This window comes from Pelecanus crispus, chromosome 5 (assembly GCF_030463565.1).
Source record: "Pelecanus crispus isolate bPelCri1 chromosome 5, bPelCri1.pri, whole genome shotgun sequence".
NCBI classification, from domain to species: domain Eukaryota; kingdom Metazoa; phylum Chordata; class Aves; order Pelecaniformes; family Pelecanidae; genus Pelecanus; species Pelecanus crispus.
The window spans coordinates 83,059,157-83,086,630 of NC_134647.1; the positions used below are offsets into that span (position 1 = coordinate 83,059,157).

General features: G+C 39.2%; 1 protein-coding gene across 1 annotated transcript in view; it reads right to left on the reverse strand.

Moving 5' to 3' along the window:
* Positions 1-27,474, reverse strand: part of COL11A1 (collagen type XI alpha 1 chain) — a 165,610-nt gene that overhangs the window by 59,664 nt on the left and 78,472 nt on the right. Inside the window, exons 25-37 of the mRNA XM_075711675.1 lie at positions 26,576-26,629; positions 23,203-23,247; positions 21,612-21,665; positions 21,487-21,531; positions 17,954-18,007; positions 16,882-16,989; positions 13,297-13,350; positions 9,995-10,048; positions 7,816-7,860; positions 7,632-7,685; positions 7,492-7,536; positions 3,644-3,697; positions 2,709-2,762 (exon numbers count right to left, since the gene is read on the reverse strand). Of these exons, the coding sequence (XP_075567790.1) occupies positions 2,709-2,762; positions 3,644-3,697; positions 7,492-7,536; positions 7,632-7,685; positions 7,816-7,860; positions 9,995-10,048; positions 13,297-13,350; positions 16,882-16,989; positions 17,954-18,007; positions 21,487-21,531; positions 21,612-21,665; positions 23,203-23,247; positions 26,576-26,629 (720 nt within the window). The remainder of the gene's footprint in view (positions 1-2,708; positions 2,763-3,643; positions 3,698-7,491; positions 7,537-7,631; positions 7,686-7,815; positions 7,861-9,994; positions 10,049-13,296; positions 13,351-16,881; positions 16,990-17,953; positions 18,008-21,486; positions 21,532-21,611; positions 21,666-23,202; positions 23,248-26,575; positions 26,630-27,474) is intronic.

The window sequence follows — 27,474 nt, forward strand, 5'->3', positions numbered from 1 at the left end:
TTTACACTAATGTCTCATGCCTGTGTTTGTAAGTCCTAATTAGCCTCCTTTTTTTTTTTTTTATTTTCTGTGAAAGACAATTTAATAAAACTGAGCTTATTGTAGTAAGAAGAAGGTCCTTGATTAATTCTAATAGATGAAACAGCTAGTATGCTTCTATTTTATCCTTTCACAGGCATGAAACACTAAATTCTTGCATAACACTAGAGAATCTAACAATCTCTGCAACTGATGCCTCCTGCCAATCTGAGGTTGATATCACTGAAATCGATAGTCACTTCTAAGGAGTAAATTGCTTAATATTGGTTTTCAGTATCTAGTTTATTCCTACATTTGTATTCCCAATTACTGATCATGGTATCGCTGTTCCTGTGTCTAGAACTTCAGCCAACAATGGCAGTTTTTCAAAGGGCATATGGCTTACTGCGGGAAGAAGCTGTAGCCTTTTCTCCCCTAATACGTACCTCAGTTGCTGTCAACATATGCTTATTATTCCATAACCAAGCTGCAGAGTGCAATCTGGGAATCTGGTGCTCTAATTTGTTAAGCTTGAGTATGCCTCTTAGCCTAATCCCCTAATTGCTGTAATGCCCACATGCACCACTGAACTTTAATGAGATACACGCCTAAAGAAGAAACAGAATTCTTAAGACACTGATTTACCAGTGAGTGCAATAAACATTTTCTGATTTATACATTTTTAAAAAATCTGAAATGGAAATGTTCATTGAAAAAAAAGTCAACAAGTCTTTTTTTTGTTTTTTTAAAAAAATCTGGTTTTCTACAAAAACATATACATGAGAGCCCATGGGGGAAAAAATATTTTTAAAATAATTCTAGCCCAAGTATACACAGGGCAGAAAACAATGCTAATGAAAAGCTGCATTTGCTCCTAAGTTACTCAAGTTTTGTATCAGTCTAACCCTACTAAACCTAAAGGAGATACAAAATTAGAGAAACAGAGTATTGATGGAACCCAGAGGGACCTGATCCGAACATCACACAGTAGCAGAGTCCATAGTTTCACTGTATTTTGCATCTTTCATTTCTAGTCGTGAGTGAAATCAAGAAATCACAGAATCACACAATGGTTGAGGCTGGAAGGGACCTCTGGAGGTCATTTGGTCCAACTGCCCTGCTCAAGCAGGACCACTGGGAGCTGACTGCCCAGGAACACGTCCAGACGCCTTTTGAATATCTCCAAGGATGGAGACTCTGCAACCTCTCTGGGTAATCTGTGCCAGTGCTCGGTCACCCTCACAGTGAAAAAGTGTTTCCTGATGTTCAGATGGAACCTCCCGTGTTTCAGTTTCCACCCATTGCCTCTGGTCCTGTCACTGGGCACCACTGAAAAGAGTCTGGCTCCATCTTCTTTACACCCTCATATACTTTGATAAGATTCGACCTGAGCCTTCTCTAGGCTAAACAGTCCCAGCTCTACCAGTCTTACTCACAGGAGAGATGCTCCAGTCCCCTAATCATCTCAGTGGCCCTTCGCTGGCCGCTCTCTGGTAGAGCTCGCTCTCTTGTCCCGAGGAGCCCACAACTGGACACAGTACTCCTGGCCTCAGCAGGGCTGAACAGAAGGGCAAGACCACCCTACTGCAGCCCAGGACACTATTAGCATTCGTTGCCGTAACGGCACATTACCGGCTCGCGTTCAAATAAATAAGAATAAAGGGAAAATACTAACTGTGCTTTTTCTTAGCAGACTAAATCACAATTTTGAGCTTCCTGCATTCTAAACAATGATTCAAATGCATTCTTCCAGTACACAAGACTAGTCTTTGCATCGTTGCAAAGAAAAAGAACAAAGTAGAGTCAATAATGTTTCTCTCGCACACAAAAAAGCCACTATCATTGCAAAGCGTTACAATGGTACAGTACTAGCAGAAGAAAATACAGTTTTTAAGAATGATTTCTTACTCCAAGCTCTGTGCTCCCCCTTCCAGCAGTGGAAGTGACTCAGCAGTCACTAACAGATTTACAGTCAAGCTGGAACCCAAAACACATTCTACATGCTGAGAAAACTTCTCTCTAAATTCATTTATGGCTTTCTCTAGCTCTGAAAAATCTGAGTAAGAATTTTATTTTATTTTATTTCAGCGGGAGATGAGTAAGCTTTTGGCACTACAGAAGTAGAGAGGTTTTTTAAATAATTCCATTAAAACTGTTGCATGTTAATGTCTTCATTTTGCTGCCAGAATTTACTCATTGTGATTCTTAGGGGGATTACATGGGACATCATTTCTAAATTTAAGATTTTTTTCACAGGTTGAATAATTCCTGATCCTACTTTCTAAAGGTGTTGGCTTTTGAGTTTCCTAGCTGCTTATCATTAATATTTATTATGTTATTATTCATGTTACATGGCATTCAGTGAGAGAAGAACCATCTAGTAATTGCCTGACAAATTTTTATTAAAACTGAGATCCAAGTATTAGTTTCTTTTACTTCTATTGACTATTGAAGCTCATTGTGATGTTACTAACGAGGCATAGCAAAGAATAACCTCACTCTTGTAGCATGGGAACAAAATAAAGCTTTCTCATGCCTAACCTACCAACCAGAAGAAAACTATGGTTATACACCCTCTTAGTCCCAGCCTCTTCCTCTTTTCTCTGTTGTCTCTGTTTCTTTAGTTTTGGTCACACAGTCCTGGCCTTCGGAGGTTTACAACACTAACGCAGTAGAGTACATTTACTTACGGTCTCACCCCGCTGTCCTGGGTGCCCAGGCAAGCCGTCTTTTCCAGGTGGCCCCTGAAATTGTAAAATACATAAATCAAAGCATTTCTTAGCCATCTTTAATTCTGAAAACAAGTGTGCAATTACCTGTAAGAATCTCTGATCTCTTTGTTTTTTTCTAAACTAGTCTTCAGTGCAGCTTAACTGCTCCTAGATCAGCTAACTGTAATTTTAATAATACATTTTCCTTGTGTCCTCCTGGCGTGCCTTAGCAATTGCTTGGAGAGTTACTGTTAGGTTGTCAAACACGTGCATGTTCAAAATGGATTTCTGTAAGTTCAGAAATCATGGAGAGTCCCTATACTTCCCTTCCATTTGTCTTTGCTTAATGACTCAGTTAACACAAAGCTAAGCATTACACGAGGAGTATTTGATGAAATTTCAGGTTTTTGGCATTGGATATAAAAATAACAAATGCATGGGTAAAAAAATCACAGGTGGTTTGATGCTTTCATACTTAACTCCACATGAGCAGAAACACAGTAGAAGAGCAGTTGGACTCAAACATAAGTAGTTCAGGCTGCAGCTCAAATGTGCTGTTACTTCTATATACTTCTGCTACTAATGAATGTCTCCTTCCTCTTCATTTTTGACTCAACAAATCACTTTTTAAAAGAAAATATACACCAGCAAAGTAACTAAACTCAGTCTGTCACCATTGGCACCAACATCCTAGAAGATTTGCAGTTTAGTATATTATGCTGAATGTCATATGAGCTGCACCAATGATCTTTTTGAACATGTGAGTTCTTGTCTTAGCCTTAAAGCTCAATAAGCACATTTGTAACCTATACATAAACCATTCCTTAAATAAATCTTCAAATACTAACTTCAGAAACATTGTATGAAAAATAACATCCCTGTTGTTGCACATACTTAATCAAAAAGATACTCACTGGAGGTCCCTTTGGTCCGGGGAATCCAACAGGTCCCTGAGGCCCTTGCGGTCCCTAGCACAAAGGCAACGAAACACAAAGTTTTACTCTAGCTGCCATGACACTGGATTGAAAAGTTTGCTTCAATTATAAAATATATGAATGTCAATTACAAAATATATGAACTCTGCAGATAATGTCTGGTTGTAAGCATAAAAGCTCAGCTCTGCTGCCATAAATACTGGTAGCAACAATTCACACGCATGGACATCGGAGGGGATTTCCTGAAACCAATACTGCCTGTGCAGGAATGCAGTAAGAAAAAAGACAGACTACTCATATAAAGTATGTCTGCGTCTGACCCCTGAAACTGCGCACAATAAAGTAGGAATCAACTGTGAGGAAGAAACATTGTTTTCCGTGTTGCATAAAACATGAGAATTAATTAATAGCCTGGTGGTCTTTTTAACTTTGAGTCCAACATTCATCTTTGGTGGTTCTTACACTCAGACAGGATTTCAAGCCAGTACAACAGTACAAACTTCCAACTAGAATAAGCTTTCCAGAGTTACCAGGGACTAAATACAGCATTCTTGCTATTGTGAAAAACAGTTGAAAAACCCATGATGCATTTTGTATATACACATATATATGGAGAGAGAAAATTTTCATGCAGCATGGTTTTACAAATTTAGTTAAGGATGATCATGTGAGTTGGTGCATTGTGTATGTTTATGTACAAGTATATACGTAAACATGTGTACATACATGTATGTCCACACACATCTAAGCACACAGGTATTTACACAAAGTACTAGCTTACATGACTGTTTCTAAAGTTGTCACCAAAGAAAATGGAGGACAGCTTTAAAATTTATTGTTGATAAACTGAAAGGGACTATTGACAGCTTATTAAAAGAGTTTTTCCTGTTTAGTTTTTAGTGTGCTAAGTCAAAGAGCAGCAACCTGAAAAACCTTATTTCTACTACACGGTCCCACAGCAGAGCCATGCACCCTAGTCACACAGTGCAAGACTTCATCCTATTCTACTTGGTATATGATGTCCGGTTTTGCTAACGCATACAGCTGTCAAAATGTTAGAACTGTTGGTTTTGGCAAGTTTGAGGCAAAAGATTTGAAGCAGGAGGCCACATCTCCCAATCTACGCTACCCTTTTGCTCCTCTGATAAAGGAGGAGCAACCTAGGAGAACATGCCCTTAAGTGAATCCTGTTCCAGGGCAGACCTCGATTATACTGTCATACTAAACCTGAGTCAACTAAGAAGTGCTAGGTAAAGGAAGAAATCTTTATAATCTTATTGCATTATCCATCATTTTTATTTTCTCTTCCAAAACAGGTGTAAGGTTGTTTCGGAAACCTCCATAACACACAAATATGTTCCATATGAGGGTTTGGGTTTTTTTTTCATTCTGCTGTCTCTGTGAACAAATGACCTTTCCTCATTTGCTTCTGGGTATAACATAAAGCATAAAGTTTCCAGAAAAAAATGGAGGAGTTTTATAGAAGAAAACTCCTAAAATTGATTCAGCTACTGTACAAAATATATGAAAGAGATTGGTCTCTCAGGAATTGGGTTATAAGAGCACAACTCAAAGTTTTACTGTTAGTTGCACCTTCTTTCTCATAAATTCCACTGTACTTCGATCCTCACATCTTGAGGCTTTTTAAGGAAAGAAGACCGGCATTTTTTTTTATTCACAATATGGCTTGCAGATTTCAGGCCACTGGGCTGATGGATTATGTGAGAAAAAGCACTAGAATACTAACAGCATGTTATCAAAACTACATTTTCTTTTTTGTCATTAAATTTAATTTTAACAGTAGCTACACAGGACGGATTATTTAGTGTTTACATGTCTGGTACCTGAAATAGTCCCAGCGGAGTAGAAATGACAGTTTTATTTTTTGGCTGAAATTCACCCCCACTGGGAAGCAAATAGATACCTCACACTTGTATCACACAGGTGATATGAGATGTGGTGCTCTGCGATTCTTCATCTCTCTGCTCTAATCAATTTCTCTCCAGGGATGCCTCCGTCTTGGCTTGATCTGCTCATTGTTTTCAGTCCCCCCACGGCTTCTCTTCCTCACAACCTCTTGGAGCTGTGCCCCCTCAGCGTGGAACAGCCTACGGTTCCTTTCTTGGGCTACGCCTAGTGCGCGACATCCAGCACCCCAGTTAACTCATTCCCCTCTTGAATCCCAGCCTCCTGCCCCCGCGTCTCTCTCTCACTTGCCACGCCATTCCCATTTCACCCAAACTTTCCACTTATTCCCGCTGTCCATCTTCCGCTCGGTACGTTGTCTTTTGCTTGCCATAGAGGTACTTTCACCTTCTCACCGCGGCCTCCCTTGGAGCGTTGCCTTCCATAGGCACTGGCCAGTCCTCAACCTCCCCTCTGGTCAAGCCTACTTCTCCTTACTGCAAGAACCGCTCTCCTGCTCCACTAACCAGTCTCTGCGGCAGCTAAGGAATATTCTGCTTCAGGAACGGAAGAGCTAGAACGATGAGTATGAAAGGTTTTTAGTAAACTAAAACTTTTTTTTTCCTGTGTACTTGGTATTAATTTTTCTGTCATATGCTTTAATGGCTTTCAGTCAAAAGGAAAGGAATCCTTTTCTCAAGCAGGAAAACGTGACATTAGGTATGCAGGCATGTGCATTCCTTTACGTGTCTACAGCAGACAGAGGTTTATTAATACTCTACCTGCAGCTGCTAAGGAGAAATGAAACAAAATTAACCTTAATTGCTTTCTGCAGACACACAAACTGAAGATTTGAGATTTCTAGAGCACACTCACGCCATGCTCTTGTTATCATTAGTTTTATGGATGTCCTTATCTCCAGTAATCAACTCAATCAAACCACGCGATCTGATCCTACGGCCTTCTTCCTTTTTCAGTTTGCGCAGTCATTTTAGCAAAACCAGTTTGCTGCTGTTCTGCCAGCGCCGTTACACTAAGTGTGCATGTATTCAGCAAGGACGTAGGGTAACAAAGTGACATTACGGAACAGGGGAAAGTGCACGAGGAACTCCCTCCTGAGGCGTAAGACTTCTGGAGATCACTGGGACTTGGGGATGGGTACTGGGAAAGGATTTATAGATTCTCCACATGCAAAATGTTAGCAGTTTAAAGAAATATGACTACGAAAGAAAAGCTTGCTCTTAAGCTTTGCAAAAATACTTTGGCAGAGAGCACGTCCACTTAAATTATCTGAGCTGGTTTTCAAGTGCTGCTGTTACAAATCTGATTTATTAATATTGTCTTTCTGTATACTGCTGCGTAATGGGCTGCCGGTATATTGGATTTGTGTATTGACTGGTAATATAATAGCAAGCAGAAAATTTTATTTTAGCAAGCACAATAGGATTTCTCAAGCATGCAAAAAGTAGGTTGAAGGGAATTCTTAGCTGATCAGGACAAAAAAATCAGCTGCTTCAACAAAGAAGCTTCTGGAGATGGCTTGAGTGATTTGTAAACCCCATAAACACGCAGTACGCTGCAGCAAATGGGGCATTCTTAAGAGCATAGGCTGGTAAGTACAACTGTAATTTGTATGGATATATACAAAGTGCACAGATATAATACGGGGCGTGTATTCTCTGCATCCTATTTGCACAAAACCGAGCTACAGACGGAAGAAGCTTTCAGCAAACTGCAGCTACCCCATTCATAGCTTTGTGCAAAGCATCGCTGGAATTCAGGTTGTGTTAGTTCTGGTTACGCCGGTCAAAGGAGGGCAAAGACGTGACAGGGAGAGCTAAAGCTGAAACAAGCCTCCCAGCCTCCAAGGACCCTCCAACACAGAGGGAAAACCAACAGGTACACAAGGAGCTTTCACATACCCTTTCACCCGGTGGGCCAGGAGGACCGTCGTTGCCTGCAGTACCCTAGGAAGGACAGACAAGACGTTCAAAGATCAGACCTCTGTTTTATTTAAAAGGAACAGCCCGCAGCCAATCTCCACGGTGTGCCTGACAATTACCTTCGGACCTGGTTTGCCAGTGGGACCCCTGGGACCTCTTGAGCCTCGTGGGCCCTGTCAATTTAACACAGATGCACTTGAGGACAATTATTGGACACTATAATCAAATCAAAATAATTCTTCACAGTACAGTGGAGGCAATGGATACAGGAAAGCCTCTAAACTGCAAAGCAAAAGTACATACTGTTGGTCCTCGCTGTCCTCTGGGGCCTGGTTTGCCGTGTAAACCCTGCAGAGAAAAGTTCACAGAGATCACCTTAGCAGACACTGTATTTGTGAGATAAAGGTTTTTTTTACTGAAGTGGGGGCAAAATGCAACTCCCTTCGGTTTGAAAGTTATCTTTAAGTAGCTACTTTGCATTCCAATTTACAGAATCATGGTCCTTGATAAAATTGATTATCTTTCCGAGTTTGCTGGGACCTGTAGCTAAATGCGCTAAATTTGCCTCAGGGTCAGATTCTGTCATAGGCAGGAGAACATTTTAAACGACTTTAAAATAGTAGTAAAGATGGCACACAAGAAGCAGAGTCCCTCTGCAGTAGTCTAAAGGACTTGGCATCATTTCCAAAGTAATAATAGCTTTGCGGACAAAGTTCCCAGGTTCCCATGGACAGCTCCACAGATTAACAGAGCAAAGAAAGGGCAAGACTCTCTTTTTTTTCCTAACAGAAATGCGGACTGTAATACCTACCGGGATTCTGTGCACTTGCACAGAGGTACAGAACTTGCCAGAATACTAGCCCTTACTTTTTGCTTCAATGTCTCTCCTAATCACACTCAACAGATTTCTTTCCTTTAGGCCCGGCATTAGTATTGCTGTGCATTCTAAGGCAAAGAAGCTTAAAATTCAATAGAGTATTCTTCAGGTAGAAAAAGGAACCTGATGACTGGTACTTTCTAATCTCTGAGGTACACACAACAATCAGCAGAGATGTTTTAGCATAAAGCTTGCTTTTGTTGGAAACCAATTAAATGCACACACCTGTTTTCCTGAGGGTTTTCTTGTGGGGTTTTTTTATATGGACTTTATTTCACTTATCAAAATAAAAATTATGGCTTATTCTTGAAGTGCTCCACAGCTTGTGAACTTCTCAGGGACAATGACCGTCTTTCCGTGTACCAGTGCGTGCGGTAGCATAAAACACAATGATATCCCTTTAGGCAAGATTAATAATAATACCTGATTCACATTACAAAAGCAGCAGTTATTGTCTCATTGACAATCAGCATAGTACTTAAGTATGCATGCAGTTTGCTGGTATTAATTATGTGGTTAGTGCCCTGGCTGAATTGAAAGCTTTATGAAGGCCTGATAATGGATCAGCGTAATTAGACCTTCATAATTTTAAGTCTGCGCTTTGATGGTATTATTTTGCTTGGGTTTTTAATCTGCTATCTTGATTAGCAGTCATGTCTCATTTTTCCCAATGAGGATGAACTGAACATTGTTTTATTGCTTGTCCATAACAACATATCTTTATCTTAGCTAAAATAATACAAGAACAATTTAAACCATACATAAGCAACACAAATGCAATTGGATTTCATATGTTTCATCTTAAAATCATGAATTTCTGCTTGGTTTTGTGCTGCAAATTAAAATGGATTCTTAAGAACAGTGATATGCATTACTTCAGTGTGACTTTAAGTTGCTATCATTGATGAATTCCGACTCATCCTCTTAATTTCATCATCTTTCTAACAACATGTTCTGCTATGTTCAATTGAGCTTTAGAGGCAACAGCACAGTGACCTTTTTTCTAACTGATATTTCATTTTTACAGTTTGAAGAATATGCATAACAGATTTTCCCTCACCTGCTTCAAGTAAAGAAAGCAGCAAAAGCTGTCATTTTACATTTATTTTTTAATATACGTAATAGTACATGTTCTTCATCTTGTCTGGTATATTTTGCATTTTTGAAGCTCAGCCTATAAAAAAGCTTGTGGCAAATCAGAATACTTATGAAATACGAGTTGAATTTCCTTCAGGGTAAATTGCATGGTAGCAGGAAAATTCATGGGATACAGGAAACCAGTCCTTGCCAACTCACTCAGCTACACTGTCAAAAAACATGCTTCAGCAAAGGTGATTTCTTGTCTCTCTTTCGATATATAATTGTGGTAGCATACGAAATGAGAAGGTGTTTGAGTTCTTGTATATTTAGATTAATACCTTAAAGAATGAGAACTAGTGTCTCAGTATGTCCTGGTTTACTTAACTGTAGAGGTTCATCTTAAGCGTGAAAACCCTGTTTCTCTAGTTCTTTAGACAGTAGCTTGTATCCTTAGGTTTCAGCGACTTCGCGTAGCACCGAGTTCCAAAAGTTAATTGAGTGTCATGCAAGCATGAATTATCATACCCTTGCACCTTTCTCTCCATTGGCACCTGGAAATCCTGGGAAACCAGTTGAGCCCTAAGTAAGAAATCAACGCAAATATCAGAGGATATCAACAGCAAAACAGTAGTATAGGCAACATTTAATTTATACATAAAGCGCACCTCCAAAGTCATATACATTGTACACGTCAAACTGGGAAGTGTGACAGCTCTGATGAATAGCTGCAAATTAACTTACCATAGCGCCTCAAGTCCAGAATGCATTAAAAAAATCAGTGTATAAAACAGACATTATTTGTCATCTTATTAGACAATAAAGTATTCATTAAGCCCGCACCACTTTTAACAGCAGGAAAGACATTATCAGTAACAGCCCACTAGAAATAACTGTATCATAACGACGAGGACCAAACAAGGCCTTGTTGCCTCACAGTATAATAATTCTTTTACACAATAACTTCATTCGAAATAATTGTAAGGCATTGCCAGCATTGCCACGTCTGCACAGTGGTCCTCTACTCACTTTACCGAGCTGTAAATTACTTCAGGTGCTTTATTCACTGTAGGCTGACCACTGACCACTTCCATTCAACCGATACATGCAATTGTACCTGTACGTACATGCTCATCTCCTAAGCAGAATATATGGGGAGACTGATTCTCTCTATAGAAACTGCTTCCAGGCGTTATTCCTGCTTCTCCCTTTTTCTCCCCTTTCCCCTGCTAACTGCCCAGCCTAACCTGAACAGTACTGTTTTCTTCTTTATTTCTAGTATACAGGTCCAGAGGGACAGCAGACTTGCTACCTGCCAAGGTGTTCATTTGTCATAAGGGACTCGGGGTCAAAGAGGTGACAGACTTGATAAAATATACTTTGAAGGGACTGGAGACAAAAGCCAAGGCAGTGCTTGGTTTGGTCAGCCACTACAGCTACTGGCCAGACCCCCTGCTGTGACAATGCGCCTGGATCTGTGCAGCTTGCTATTGGTATTTTAGTGGCAAATCATAGAATCACAGAATCGTTTAGGTTGGAAAAGCCCCTTAAGATCATCCAGTCCAACCATTAACCTACACTACCAAGTCTACTCTAAACCAATCAAGGGTAGACTAGACTAGACTAGACTAAACTATGTCCCAAAGTGCCACATCTACCCCTTTTTTGAATGGGTATGCATGTAACAAAAACTTAAAATAGAATTTCATGGTGCTCTTTGAAATGTCAGTAAGTATTTGTTCCTTTTTTCTCTTTTTCTTACTTGTGTTTTCCTTTTAATGAATCTTGTTTCACACAATCATTCCAATTATCCATTAATGACTCCGGGGGAGTACAACTTCACTGACATGGATTCTAATGAAAACCTGACTGGTATGCACTGGTGGGAGAAAAGTAAGAGGTTTTCTTTTCTATTCTTTCTTACTTTCTTCTTAATTCTTCACCAGTTAGAACTTAAAATGTGAATAAAACTGTGAAAATTGTACTCTGTGAAGCCCAAGCATGTTCTTTGTAATTAAAAGGCCAAAGGAAAAAAACCAAACTCTAATGCTCAGGCGTTAATAGGCATGACTCGGTTGTAAATATCTTATATATACGGTACTTTTTGCAATTGTGTTAATCAAGAGGGACGGGACAGGAGAAAAAAGTACAGTGATATCAGATAATGGCAGTACTCTAAGAACAATTCTCACAAGAAAAATAATGAAAAGCAAGTAAGTGACAACAAAAAGAATGGTGTGAACCTTCTTGACAATACTGGGCCAAGATTTCTTACTTGCTTTACACAGCTGATATGTTTTTCTGCTGCTTCTTTTTGTCTCTCTCCCTTACATTGGGACTGTGAATAAGTTTCAAGACAAGTCTCTAGTGAGTTGATGTATTGTAGCTGTTACTACTCTTCCTTGGAAGTTTACGTGACAAATTAGAAAAGCAAACAGTGAATTCAGCTTGAGAACTATTTTCAATTTTAATGTGATAAAAAATTAATGTAAAGAAATTCTTGATCAAGTCTTTGGTGAAAAAAGAACCAATCAACTTTTATTTGAAGCGTTACATCATTTTTGTTATTGGAACTGAATAATGTAAAACCTCTTTGATCTTAGACTTTTCAAAAGCCAGTTCCAAAGGAGAACAAAAAGAGAGACTGAAATCTCAGATACATGAGTTGAGAAACAGAAACAAAACCCCCATGTCTCTCAAGGTGAATAGTTTTCATGAATACTTTCCATAGATGGTTTTGGTATTTTTCACTAACACAGAGTGTTCAATAAAAAAGCATTCTTCAGGTAGTTCATTCATTTGACTGAAAAGGGCCAAAGTATAGGCCAGAGTCAGAGAAACACTTTGCTTAGCCAGCCAGGAAGTTGTATTTCTTCCAAAAAATCGTAATTTCAAATTTGAAAGCAAAAATAGATCCCAAAGTAGAGCAAAGTTGAGGATTTTACTGCAGGTTGGTTGTTCAGTTGCGTAGAAGGGGTGAGGGATTCTTTTACTTGCAATATTTCCCTAGATGTGTCGTCTTTGAGACAGTCTCCCAAATGGCCTACTCTGCACTGGGAAATGTCTGCAGAATTCTGTTTTCATTCCATTTTTTCTTTTTTGCTAATCTCAGAAAAGAGAATTTGCAATTAATTTACTGTGCCCATTTCCTGAAGCTGTGTTAGGACAACCTTTTTAAAAATATGTTTCATAAAAATGTTTTAAAAATATAAGCCTTCACTTAAACCAGAAGCCACCTACACGGTTTTCTATTGAAATCAGAACATAAAAGATAGCTGAAGGATAGACGTAGGCACATAAATCAACCAAGGGTTGGGTTTTGTCATGTGTGTCTTAACAGAAGCAAAAGGAAAACACGATGAAAATTGTAAATTGTATGTTTCAAAGAAATATGGCTTATTCTATGGAAGAGGCAGTAATGACACAAATGGAATCCTTGTACCACATGGAAAATTCCCATCACTCTCAGCACCCATTTAGTGGTCAATATAGTGCTCATTCTCTTTCAAGCACATCAGCAGTTCCTTCGTTTTCAAATTGCTTAATGCATGCCAGCCTGCTGCTTGCACAAAAACACAACTCATGAGAGGATGGCAAAGGTTTGAAGGCAGTAGAGTTAAGAAGAGGAAAGACAGTGCTCCTTAAAGAGCCTGCTTTAGAGATCCAACATTTTAAAAGATTTTACTTCCGAACATGATTTTCAAGAAAGAAAATGTGAAAAATGGCCCTTGCTTTGATGCCCACACCCTGCTTCCCCAAACACACAAATAAAATAACTGCCGTTGTGACTAATGTCAAAGCACAAGATACACAGCTCATTTACAGCTCACCTTTGGACCTTGTCTTCCTGGATATCCTGGCAATCCGGGGACACCGAGCTTACCCTGCAGTAAGAATGCAATGTTAGGTTTTATTTTACCCTTCTTAGTGGTTCAGCAAACTTCTATTGAAAATATTTTTTCCACAATTTAATGTGATGATACTTCATGGAATATAATATTCAATTACATAAATTTCTCATTTTAACTATTCATCACCAGTGGGCTAAGTTCCCTAAACGGACATAAAAATCCCACTCCAATGAATGAGCTCAGCAAAGCCAATACCTCAGTGTCTTCTTTTTTTCTCCCAAGAAGTCCTGTGTAGTGATGTGGGGCTGAGGTCATTAAACTATTAATATTCTCTAAGAAATCAGGGTGTCAATAGGTTTAAATGAGAAGAAATCCTTTTAAGTTTATCCTTTGCGACAGCTGCTTTGTTTTCCACAGACTTTTCATGAATAGGCATTTGAAGAATCAACTGTTTTCTTTAATAGTTATAAAGTATTTGAGACTGTGATGTTATACCCCACTGACTATTCGCTGACAATAGATTTGTCAACAAATCTTACCACCTTGCTATGTTCAGAAGGGACGAGAGGATGAGCAGTGTGATCAACGCCGACATCAGCCATTCCTGGAAACGAGAGGCAGTACCCTACCCCGCTGAGTTGGTCCCCACTCTAAAGGACGAGGGACGGTTTGCCACTTTCAAAAGCAAGGGAAAGCAATTTCAGTCTTTGAAAGATGGGAACTCTGGGGAAGGATTTGCCTATTTGCCTATTCTAAACGCAGCCCATGTTCCAAACTATCACATTTTGGAGAAGATCTCAGTGGAAAAGATATGGTTGTATAACATGATATGGTACTCTGCAGTAATCTTAGGTAATGAGAAAGAGGAATGAGAGACCTGAACAGGAAAGGAAATTTGCCAAAATAAACACGTCTATTCTTAAAAAATGCAGCACATGAATAAAGATGTTGCGTATTATCATATTCATGTAAGTGCATGTGTCTGGCTGAGAAATTATTAAAGAACAATTCTTCGATTTATGAAAATAATGACGATGCTGCCAGTTATGTGCCACACTGAAACATGCTGCACACATTATAATGATTGAAATGTTTTGCAGCATGACAATGTATCAAACTCTTGCCAAATTCACTGGAAGTTTTGTCCCTGATTTTATGATTAAGCAAACCCAGTTGCCTAGGTTTTGAGTGTGGATACGGATGGTTTTTTGATTATAAGCTCTTTTCTGCTATGTTCCTCATTTTTTTGGCACCATACTCGGCATTTTCTTCAGTAAGCAAATCCAGCCCTTGACCTACTTGGGAAAGAGAGTTTTCTTATTATGGCAACAGGTGAACATAAAGAATAGGAGACTATTCTGGTACTTTCATTACTATGGGAGAGTGGTACCTTTGCATTAAATAAGTCATAGGAACGACAAGGGAATAGGACATTGATAACTGGTCTTACAGGCACTTCACTAATATTGTGGGGAGATCTAAGAGTTCACAAAGATTATTCCAGTCTTTGTGCTAAAATAAGTATCACAGGACTAACATCACAGAATTCTTCTCTGACCCAGTCCGTTCTGGCCGTGTATCTACAGAATATCCACAGAAGATGTTTGACTTTCAATGGGCTAGAAGAGGTATAAATATTTGTAGAAAAGGGAAAACTTTAGTTCTACAATTCCAAGCCCAGCTAACAATGTTATCAACACCAATAATTCTTTCAAATACGTTCTGATATTTTGAGCTTCAGATACTGGACTTGTGAGACTGTGAGAGTCCCATATATGTCACAGTGAAATAGAAATGCTTGAAAACATGAACCTATGTTCACATTGAGTAATTGGAATAAGAAGAGTCAAAAATAGCTCAAATTTATATTTAAAAACTAACAACTATAAAACAAAGTTTGGTTTGGTTTGGTTTGTTTTTTTTTACTTAGGTTATAAAGACTTGAGAAAGACGGACTGTTTTGTAGATGTCCTCAGTCAATTAATTGTTCTGCAGATATCATGACGACAATACAAATTTTTGTAAGATTCCTATTATTCTTACGTTTTCGTCAGGTCAGCGATACTGAAAACAACCATTGCCATGAAACATACAGTTCTTTCTGAAGAATGTAAATATCCTGTAGGTGAAGATAATGACCCTTATTATACCAGATTGTTTTGCTGATCTAGTTAAAACTGAGTACGTTGGCTTTCTGGTGTGACCTCAGCTTGCATTCATGTAGAAGAATAGTTCGGAGTTTCTTTTTTTATATGTTCTTTGATTCATGACCTAGTGAATTAATTCAATGACCTAATAGCTGGTGAGATATCTTGCAAAATTGTGGAGAACATGAATTCATAAATATTTCCCAGTAGTTAAGTAAACCTGAAAATAAATCTTTTTTTGTAATGTGTGAACTGAGTTTTTGGATATATACTTTTCTAAGAGTTTCTGAATGACATCTGGCTCAAATTATAACCCCAACATCTTTCTGAACTTCTACTAATGACATACTTGCAAAAAGCAGCAACTTCTGATGAAAAGAGAGTTTGTTCCCAAGTTTGCTGAATACACTTGTTTCTTCCTAACAAAACTCTTAGCTGTGACCCTTGTTACCTTTTTAGTAGTACCACATACTTAAGATTTGAACGTATACTTTCAAAGACTGTATATAGATAAAAAGACAGAATAATTAATCATGATGTCAGATGGGATGTTGCTGGAAAATACTAACTGTCCCTATTTTAAAGACAGCAAAAGTGAGAAAGAAATGGAAAATGCACCATCGGTCCTATTCTTTTCAAGACAGAACAAGCATTAAAGCCAGTTACCAAAAAATTTAAAGGGAAATATTTTCACCAGTATCTTCTCGCTTTTGTGAAATATAGTAAACACATTTCTGAACCATCATTTTTGTTTTATTTTACCATTCCTTCCCAGTTATCCAAAACGCTACTGCTGAAATCACCTTTCTTTTCTGATGCTCTCACCCAGTGACATATGGTACCCACACACGCATTCCTCAGCCTCTTTTCCTCCTCTACATCAATCTCAAGATTCTATAGCGATTTGTACTTATCTTTTTGCTTGTTCTCTCCTCTATTTCATATCACCATCCTTTTTTCAGTCCTCCCTTTTACCAGCCCCTTTCACTTTTGCCAACTCTATTTTGGATTTTTATTCAGGATGTTTTCTGTTTAAAACAATCTTCATGTCACAATTTGTCATAATATGTCTGTGAATATTAATTCACTCTCCAGCAGCACCTTTATCCTCCTCTGTGCCCAACTGTTTTCTTTGCATCATATTTTCCTTAGTTGGCATGCACTGTATGTAATTTGGGATAAGAATTTAGCTGCCTTATGTGCCAATGAGCATTATAATGCCTTTTTGTATACTTACAAAATAATGATTCCCAATACTTGTTCAAATTGGTCTGCTGCAGTAACGTCTCATAAAAGCTACTGTTAGGTAACTAAAGATTTTGCAGATCTGGAGGCTTGTTTTTTTCGGGATGAAGATCATGGGCTCCATCTATGTTCTGAGGCACTGGCGTGTTTATGTTGATCTCTGGCTACTGACCTTCTCCCCAGCTGGACCAGCAGCACCTGGGTCCCCAGACGGACCTGCTCGACCTTTTGGACCTTCTGGACCGTCTTCTCCTCGTGGACCTGGCTGACCAACTTCTCCCTAAAATACACCACCTTATAAATATGGAACAATTGCCTTTATCATATATTAGAGACACTACCTACAGTTACTTGAAAATAAGTTTTCAGTAAGTGCAAATAGAGATTAGAATCATAGCATCATGGAATCATAGAATCATAGACTGGTTTGAGTTGGAAGGGACTTTTAAAGGTCATCTAGTTCAAGCCCCCTGCAATACACAGGGACACCTTCAACTACATCAGGTTGCTAAAAGCCCGGTCCAATTTCCAATTAGGAAAATACTACTGCTTATGTTCATTATATAAATGCAAATACATATAAATTAGGCACTGAATATTACTTTCACAAGTGTTAGAGCCCAGTCGCCTTGCCTGAAGAGATCTGCATTTGGAAACTGCATATTCTTAGTTTTCCTTCCCTAAATTCTTGTGAAGGCACTCTGGCAGTCCGTAGAAAGAAAAATGTCTGTATCTAAGTACTTAGGTGGATACCATCTTCACAGTTATTTATGTATACAGACAACAGATACAGGCCAGGAGCCTCTTGTGAGAAGTTTTTTTAGAACTTCCACAACACTTCCTGCGAAAGGAAGTAAGTGCCCATGGGGCTAAATAAACAACATTTTGGCAGAGACTGCAAGATGCTAGGTTGGAATGGAAACACCTCCATCCTGGAGAGATTAGTTTTTTTCAGGCAAATACTGGAGATCTTGGAATGTGGAAAAGGAGATTCCCTAAGCAGCAGCTTAGTGAAAAGGATATCCAAGACTGACATTCTCTTCCTCTTTATAACTGTGCCACTGTTGACTCATAAGAACCAAATCTCCGGCTCAAATCTGTGCACACACCGGGAATAGAAATAATTTAAGTGACTAGCTTTTAGTTTATTTTTGGTTTAAATTTATTTGTTCACTTCAGTGATCGTTTCAAAATAATAAGACTTAAACTTTTTAAGAACATATGGGCTATGAATAAATGCTTACCCGGTCACCTTTAAGGCCCATGTCACCTTTAAATCCTGGAAAACCATCTTCACCCTAAAAAAGGCAGAAATGCATGTTATGACTTTTAGTAATAGAGAGGAATTTTTTTTTTCTGCAGGCAGAATAAGAAAACAGATTTACTACAGATTAAAATAATTTGTATAGATAAAGTGAGAACTTCAGACACCAGAAAATCTAATATGGCTATTCCTATTTTAGAGGAAGTAAAGCAGCACACTATACAAAATGACTTTTTAGTTTGAAAGATCCTAATAACAGCTGTTTAAAGCTGTTCAAAATCTGTTTAAAGATAGAGACAATATAATTCTTCTGGTTTACTATGAATTATCTTGTAAAGTCTTTTCTTATCTCCCAAGCTTTTTTTGATTATCATTCTTTTTAATAAGGTCATCCATTCAATTAACTAAAAAATTGGTGGCAAATTATTCAGTGTTCTTCTTTTTGATATCAGAACCTCCCTTTTAATTAATTTTTCTTTTAATTTAGTGTCTTAATAGCATCATGAAAGGAATAAAAAATTGCCTGGTTGTGACATCTTAATAAAAAAAAAAAAGACATATATTAATGTTCATAATGTACAAGGAGAAGTAGTCATTTCCATATAGTAGTTCGATGTCTGGCAATACTCAACCCTGCCTACTCTCATTAGGTGGTGTGATTGAAAGTAGAAAAACCAACAGACATTAAGATTGAATCCATATACAGTGGCAAAACAGGTGATATCATTGTTATTCCTAGTGCAAATTACTTATTTACTGCCTAGTAAATTCTGAGTAAATTCAGAGTTTACTCCAAGCATTTTAATAGGTCTCCATGCTGAAGGACAAGCAGACAGTGCTCAGACAAATTTCATTTACACCTGTGTGAGTTAGTTCAGATACAAACAGAAATCTCCAGAGTTGTTCAGTGGAGTTGCTCATGACTTGCTCTAGCATAACTCATCAGCTTTTGGTTCCCTCTTTCTTAATCTAACTCATCATACAACTACTGTTCCAATATCCAGACAACAAAGATTATTGACTGCTTTTTTATCTGATGCTCACTTATATCCTGGGAGCAAAGGTCTTTGTGATGAATGAGCACATAGTAAAATGTTTTACTATGATGCTGTTAGGTTTTTTTATATGCTGAAGTAATATTGCTGGCTTAGAATCTGAGCAATGTTTGGATGGCCAATAAAGCCAGAAAAGAGTGATACTGTGCTCTACGTTACTGAAAAAGCCAGGAAAGGTTTTCTGTTTCATCCTCACATTGAAGAAATAGTTTGCATTTTGCATTCCTGGGCCCACAAAAGCTTTATCTTCTCCCTGATCAGCAACTGAGACAGATTGCAAGGCTAAAGCCATTTTGACTCTATTCACAAGTAGTCATGCTGCTTGCGACAAATAACCCTAGAAAGGGTGATAGAAATAGATCTGCTAGTGGTAAAAGCTCAAAATATGTGAGGAGACATTAAAATAAAAACAAAAAAAATCAAACAAGCAAATATAGTTTCTCAATAGTATGTGTTCACGCAAAAAAAGATGAGGCAACCCGTCGCCATTCATTGGAAAAAAATATACTAAAAACCATTCTAAAAGCAGGTTTTCCGTGCTTTCTAGATGGTGAAACTAAGCTTTATATAGTCATCTTATATTGCATAAAATGATATTTCAAGGTGGTCTTTCTTAAAGTGTAGAGAGAGGTGAAAAAGGTAGAGTGCAGAATACACGGCAAAAAGCTTTAGCTGTGCAAGTTGCTCAGTTGTGGCCATGGCCAGTAATCGTTATGTGAGAAGACTTTGCAACACGTCCGAAAGGACTGACCATGTGCCAACTACTGACCAAACGGCTGCCAAATGAGCCGAAACTCTTCTTCAGCCTTCACAGTGAGGTTCCAGCTACTGAGCTCTACAAGAGGTTGATTTTATTCCATGTAGGAGGAGAGAGCTGAATGCTCTATTTCCTCTTCTGCTGTTAACAAAAGCTAAAATGGCTAAGGAGTTCTAGTGACATTTACTGGTCAGTACAGAGATGGACCTCCTCTGATATCTCTGGGACCCTTCCGGATCTACAGAGGCTTTCCCGAACGATCAGTTTGTTTATTTCTGCCTCTTACAGCGCTTTCCCCCGGGTAATGGCATCTAAATAATTCCAGTAAAAAAGGCCTGTGTTACAGATTTTTAAAGCACTGTGAGGACAATCTATGAAATATCTTTCTGTGACCTTCTGAGGTATTCACTAGAGTTCAGTGTCTTACTGCAACTGTGAGATCAATTTTTAAGAATACAGAAATATTGTGGAGATTACACTAATTGGTATTCATTGATACACATATATATATACACACATACATATATTAAGCTTATTTATATGTATTCTATATATGTATTATATATATTATATTATATATATTATATATTATACGATATATATTCTTATATATTATTTTTATGTATTTTGTCCTAGCTGGATATTAATCACTCAATAAGGCACAAGAAAATCTGCTTTTCTGAACCGTCCAGTCTCTGCAGGTATTAAACACACTCTTTTTCAGCTTAGATTTAACGAGCAACTCTAAAACGAGTATGCGGACTAGACAAACTGTCGCTTAGGAAAGCCTGAAAATGTACAGCAGCTCTTGGCATCTGAGCCTGACAGAGATCTCTAGCGCTGAAATCAAGGCTTTTTGGCAAGAGTGAGTCTTCTGCTTCAGACGTAGCTATAAATGTACACAGCAGCCACCAGAGCCACAAGGCTGAATTTGCCTGTGAGGTCAGGAGGGATGACTGACGCTGCGCGTTAGCTGTCTCCCATTCTGAGTGCTGAGGAAGGAGGGAATTCAAACCAATACTGGCCGTGCTTTCAGCCACTGCAGTCCATCAGAAGTCAGCAGAGATCGCAGCAGTTGGTGTTTGCTCTAGTGAGAGCTCTACGTACAGAATTAACGGTATCAGGGGGATGCAAAAGCTTTCTTCATGTTCATATAGACGCATCTGACTGGGGCTGTCCATCACTTTGGCAAAGCCAAATATCTGGGACAAAAATGCCTGGAACCTAGGAAACCAATGGAAGATACGCCCAAACGCCACAAAATCTAGCCTACAGCACTATCAAAATAATACTATTAATAAAATATTAAATAAATATTAAAATAAATATTAAAATAATACTATTATCACTACAAATGTCTGTGATGCACAAGCTTCTCAGTATCCACTACAGTACCTATTAACAAGAGCAGGGATGTCCAATTCCCTACCTAAGAACACCTTAGAGAGAAGTTACTTAAACTGGTGCGAAGAGGATCCAAACCCATTCTGCTAACTGAAGGTTTTCTATTCACTTCGTACCAGTGTAAATAACCACGGAAGTCACTGATTTATGAATTGAGCTTGGTATGTCCTTCGGGTACAGCAAAAATAAACCCACTGCTGCGAGGGTAAACACACTGCAGTGAAGGAGACGGAAGATGTTGCAATGAAATAAGGAACACAGAAAAAGGGAAAAGGAATTAAATGCAGTCATATTTACCTTTTCACCTTTGGATCCCTTGAGACCACGGACACCATCAGCTCCCTGAAGAAAGAATATAAAGAATTACCCACATGCATATATTCAAAAAGGGGTGGGGGGAGGGATCTGTAATTAAATCTTACCTTTACACCACGAGGACCTGGATAGCCAATGGGACCCTGAGGACCTGGAGGCCCCTAAAATATATTGGAGTAAAGAACCTTTGTTTGTACAGTGCTTGGTTAGCAAGCGGCTCTCTTCTGAGTCTAATCCTTGTTCTTTCATATAATGCAGCAGTCTTGTGTGAGGCATCGAAATAACACTGGGCTGCCTGCCACTAAAATCACGGCATCGCAGAGCACCCTTCAATGTCACTATAAAACTATTAATAAAATCATGAACTTGGTTCCACTTGTGTATTTGGGCAACATCTATCCACAATATAAATGATCTGAAACAACAGTAATGCAAGACTTAACAAACAAACAGATCCAAGCAAAAAGACCTTTTTTTTTCAATTTGTTTTTTCAATTTTTTTTTCAATTTTTTCAATTAGAAACCAGTGGTGTCTTGCTGGAGAAAATGCATGTGTTAATGATGATGATGATGACGCAAGTCAAAAGTAGAGATCCAAATAATGATACTAATAAAAATCAAGGTCTTTTAAAAAAAAGAGATTCCAAACCTGAAAGCTAAAAGAGTAAAGAGTGGAAGCAAGGAAACCTGGAAACATACACATCTGTGGCCGAGGCCGAGCTGCTCTGCTGATCCTCCGATGTCGGAGACGGACAGATAACGTCTTTCCCTAATGCGGCCATCGATAAGGTCTTTTCCCCTTTCCACCTGTGCCTTTGCACAAAACCCTTAGACTGTTAACATCTCTCAGAAATAAAATTGTCTACCAAATCTGGCCGACCTTGATCAGTAAATCCAAAGGGCATAAGGAACAACTGACAGGTGGTCACATACCTCTACTTCCCAAACGTAAGTGCTCCGTGTAAGCTGTATTTTCTTAAGAAATCAGGATAAAATCTACAAGCCTCTCACAGATAACAACATTTTGGACAAACAGTAATATGCCGGTGTCAGTGCAATTGTACTTTCTGCAATGTCCTACTCATTCATTGATCCCATTTAGCCAGAATACAACCTTCTAGTATTGCCACTGAAACCAGTACTGCAACCGAAACCGATTTCGGGTGCTATAAAGCGTGTTATTCGGGACAGCGAAGGGTCAGTACTGAGCAAGCAGAATGCTTTAAAGAGCCCCGAGACCCTTCAGTCTGTCATAGCGAAATAAAGAGATTACTTTTCACTGTCACTGACTTGAAGGTGACCTAAAATACACAATGTGTATCCATGCATTTGTAAATCTTCAAAAAACAAGGTTCTGAAGAACCCTCGTGGGTACTCTATACAATGGAACTGTAAACTCGAACTATTTGCAAGTTACCTATATGAAACGTATGCAACTTTTATTGATTGCCATTCTGTCAACTCCACAATCAATTTTACTTTAAAAGAGTAATCTCTATATTATTTAGAATCTCTGTAATATTTAGAATATAATAAACATGTTTGTCTGCACACAGACGCTTTGAATGTGTCGTGGGTTTTCTATTACCTTCCTAAATAGTTGCTGGAGCTGGAGCAAAAAAAGTGTTATAAAGCCGAAAAACTGCCAATGATTTTCTTGAAAGCTATGTAAATAAATAGAAAAGTTTTAAAACTCACCAATGCACCTTTATCTCCGGACTGACCCTCTTTGCCAGGATGACCCTGATTTAAAAGAAATACATCTGATTTGGAAAATACTCATTTTTTGGTAGTGTCATTTTATTAGAAAACCACAGTTGTTTAAACACTTAAATTTCAGGTCACTAATCACCCTTATTCTGTATTAGAACACACACGCACAAAATTTTGAGGAAATATTTTCCTTTCAATACCAATTTAATTTACATAACAAAGGAAAAGCTGGACAATAGTTATGTTAATATTAATGTGTTTAGGAATATCCTGATCACCCCTTCTGCTCAGTTAATGTTTCAGTAGTAAAAGGTTTTTAACGCAAGACACTCTCAAATTTGATTTTGAAATGAGCGGGGTGATTAACACTACAGCATGAAGACGTTCCTAAAATTCTTTAAAAGAATATTGAATTTATTGCAGAAGCTAATAGAAGGCTGATCTAGTTTTAACATTCTATGTCTTTGTTTTAAACTGTGACTTGCTTTGAAAACAAAACACGTTTATGTCCTAGTCTTCATTCTAACTGACGCTAATACTGCGGTGCTCAAAACATTGACCCGATCCATTGTTTTTCTTTCTTACAAAATTTACACTAAAATGCTGTGAAATTTAAAGGCAGCTTAATGAAACTAAAGATTATTGTTTACGAGAATCAGTCCGGAACCCTTTTTCTATTGATGTCCATCAGTCTTATTAGAGGGGCACAGTAAATCTCTAGTTTTGCCGAGCACGTGGTCCCACCCAACATGTAGCCAGGGGCTCAAACCGTTCCTGCTTTGGTGTCATGGACATCCTGAAATGTTTTCAGTGTGTCAAATATGCTATGACTTTGATGTGGCTGTTGATCTTGACAAACCCTTGGTGCTTATGTTCAATTTTCTGGCCTTGGAGAACAGTTTAAAATGTGTTCTTTATTAAAAGAATTATTAAAATAAAAAGTATTTAATACTTGCTTACCAGCGATTGCTAATTTTTCTTTAAAGAGTTTACCTTAGTAATACTGAATATTTGTTATTTGTTTTATAAAACAGACATATGTCCGTTGTTTAATCCTAATCTCCTAGAACATTCTTCTATACAAAATGTTAAACCTCCATCCAGTATCAGAGGTCTCTATACCATTAAACGACTTTTCGAATGCTGCTATTAAAGAGCATATTTGTATCCCTTTAGACTTCCATTAATTCCAGTATAATATACCACTGTTAACAGTGCCTCGCCTGCAGAATAGGACATTTCCTCACACCGAAGTGGAACGAAATAGCACAGCAGGGATGTGCCCGATCTGAAAAGACGCCCTTCAGCTTTCCTGATGCTGACAGCAGCACGGGCTGGTTAGGCAGCCCAGGAAGGTCCTGCTGGTCGCCTTCAACCACCCGCGAATTCCCCGGCCGTGAACGGGTCGTGTCAATGAGAAGGGGCTTAGCTGAGCCTGCCGCTCCGCCCGTCCTCTGAACAAACCCACTCGTGCAAGAGGGAGACAATCCGGGGAGGCGTGCTGGGTCTGGCTGGGACGAGTTCGTTCTCTTCTGTGGCGGTGCATCCTGCGTTCGTGGCATCTGCGGAGCAGCCCACGCGGTGCTGTGCTCTGGAATTGCGACTACACCCGTGCGGATAACGCGCCGCTGTTTTGGCTGTTGCTGCGCAGTGCTTGCGCTGCGTGGAGGTTTTCTCCTTGCTCCGTTCCAGCCCCGCAGCGAGCAGGCTGGCGGTGGGCAAGAAGCCGGGAGGGGAGGCGGCGAGGACAGCAGTCCCAAACCGAGCAGAGAGACCGCGCCATACGGTGTCATACGTAGCGATGAAAGCTCAGGGGAAGGAGAAGGAAGGAGGGGACATTCCTGGTTGTGGTGTTCGTCTTCCCAAGTTACCCTTACGCGTGCTGAAGCCCAACTAGCCATCCGCCCACAGGCTGGAAGAAGGGAATGCATTCCTTCTTTTGCTCGGCTTGCGCGGGTAGCTTTGCTCCGCTCATGAAGCCGTGGTTCCCTCAACCCACGAGTTTTCTTGCTTTTGGTCTCCCGGTTGTCTCCCCCAGCCCGCTGCGGGAGGAGCGAGCGGGTGGCTGGGTGGGTGCTCAGCTGCTGACGGGGGCCAAGGCGCCACAGCCGGGATGTCTGCCAGGTACAGACCTGCGCTAACACCCGACTATCTCTCACAGCGCTTCCCCCCTGCTTGTAAGTTTAACAAGACACAGATTTTAAAATAATGCTTATGTTTGGAAATTAATATCGTTGCCAGTATGCAGAAAAGGATAAGGGGGGTAGGTCAAATGTTTGGACAATGATTCACAATATTGAATTCCAGCTGGGCTATCACTGCATATTTAACATTCTCCATGAAAAAGGTACTTTGGGGGGTAAAAGAGATTTTGTGAGAGTGCTGGGCGCAGTTCTTTATTTGTAATATAAGCATCTACGCAGTGAAACCCCTGCAGTGGGTTCTGTTGTTCTTATCTTCACAAAACCCTGCTGAAAGTCAGGTTTAAGAAACGCAGATTTAACCTAAGAGAAAAACTGTAAGGGAAAATGGCATGGGGAGGTGAGAGGTGGTCTGGCAGGTCACACTGACTCTCTAATGGCTCTTGGTGGCGTAAGAAGGTGATGGTTTTGGTGCAAGAAAACTAGTGTATACGAATGTCGTTTTTTATTGATTTATATATTTTTTTAAAAAAATATTTATTTATTTATTTTTATATATTTGATTTTTTTATTGATTTATATTTTATTATGAACAATGATTCCACCTCAGTTGAATGCCTGAGCCGTAAGCAACACTCCTCAGGTGGCTGCGCTCTGTTCACGTGAGTGAACGCATCCCCAGCGCTAAGCTGAATTCCTTAGCGATCGCAAGATTCCAAAGTTTGCCTCAGGTCTGTCCCAGTGTAGACAATGCAGGAAGCAGCCCAAACATGTAAGAGGCACCTTTGGTCAGGAAGCAGAGAAAGATCTAGTCTATCCTGTGTTTCCTCAGAAAACAAGTGGTGAGCATTTTTACAGATGACTTGCTTTGCCGTACTGACATAGCAGGACTACAGCGAAACAGTATCTGGCCCTCTGTGTGCCAGTTAGGTTATTTACACATCCCTGCAGATGTTTCAGATGCATTTCATCATCTGGGACAACATTTTAAAAGCCCACAGCCATTTTTAGCAGCTGCTTCAAAAATGTAATTATCTTAAGTTTTAACAGCTCAAATGATCCAGGGGTTTTAGATGGATTTTGATAACGCTGTTGCCAACTAGGACTACCAGTGCTTTTACTCTCCATTTTGTTTTTGCACTACAAGTATCCAGAAATATTTATTACTTGGGAAAAAGTATTTAAACATTCAAGGGATGCACTATTCAGTTACTTACAGGAGGCCCATCAGAACCAGGAAGGCCAGGAAGGCCAGGCTTGCCTTGAGGACCCTAAATGCAGTAAGAGAGACACATCGTAAGAACAACAGTGAACAATCTGCCACTTGCTGGGATGATGGAGGATCATCCTTGCTGAGGACTGGGATGTCCTAAACCAGCAAACTACCTTAAATCTTTTTAGTATTTTAATCTCTGTTAAAACAACTGGTGAACCGACCCCAGGTGTAGAGAAGCTATATGAAAAAGAATAAAAATTTAAAAAAAAAAAAAAGGAAAAATAAAACCCCACCCATATCCAATACATTGAACTCTGAGAGCTAAGGATATAAAATGTAGTTATGCCTAAATCCCTTGATATGAATATCAGGGATAAACCAAAAATATAACAAAACTAAACCCAGAAAGATACTATCACACAATATGTAAGTGCAAGGCCAGTTCTTACAATCTTTAGGCAATACAAATCACCTGTATTTTTCAACAAGGTGCTTGCCTGAGAACAGGCTTCAGGAATTACCCTACGAACACGCACACACACAACACAAGGTGGGGAAGAATCCTCCAGTGTACAACATTAACTAGTATTTAGAATTTCAGGAATAAAAGGATTCGCCATACGTCAGATACCAACAAGATCAAGAGGCAAAGAGTAGAGGTTGCAGAACGCCAGCGCTCGTAGCTGAAAGGCGTGGTACGTCTTTGTGAAAGCCTCTGGCATGAGTACAAATGGCTAGGGTAACGCTCCTTAGGCACACAGGCAGGCAAAAAGCATGTATATTGTCTCCTAAAATCTCCTTCAGTTTCTCCTAAAGTATATACTAAGCAGCGAAAGGGAGCAAAATCAAAGACAAGTCAATAGAGCAGGAATTCAGCAAAAAGGGGAGAAAAGTAAAATT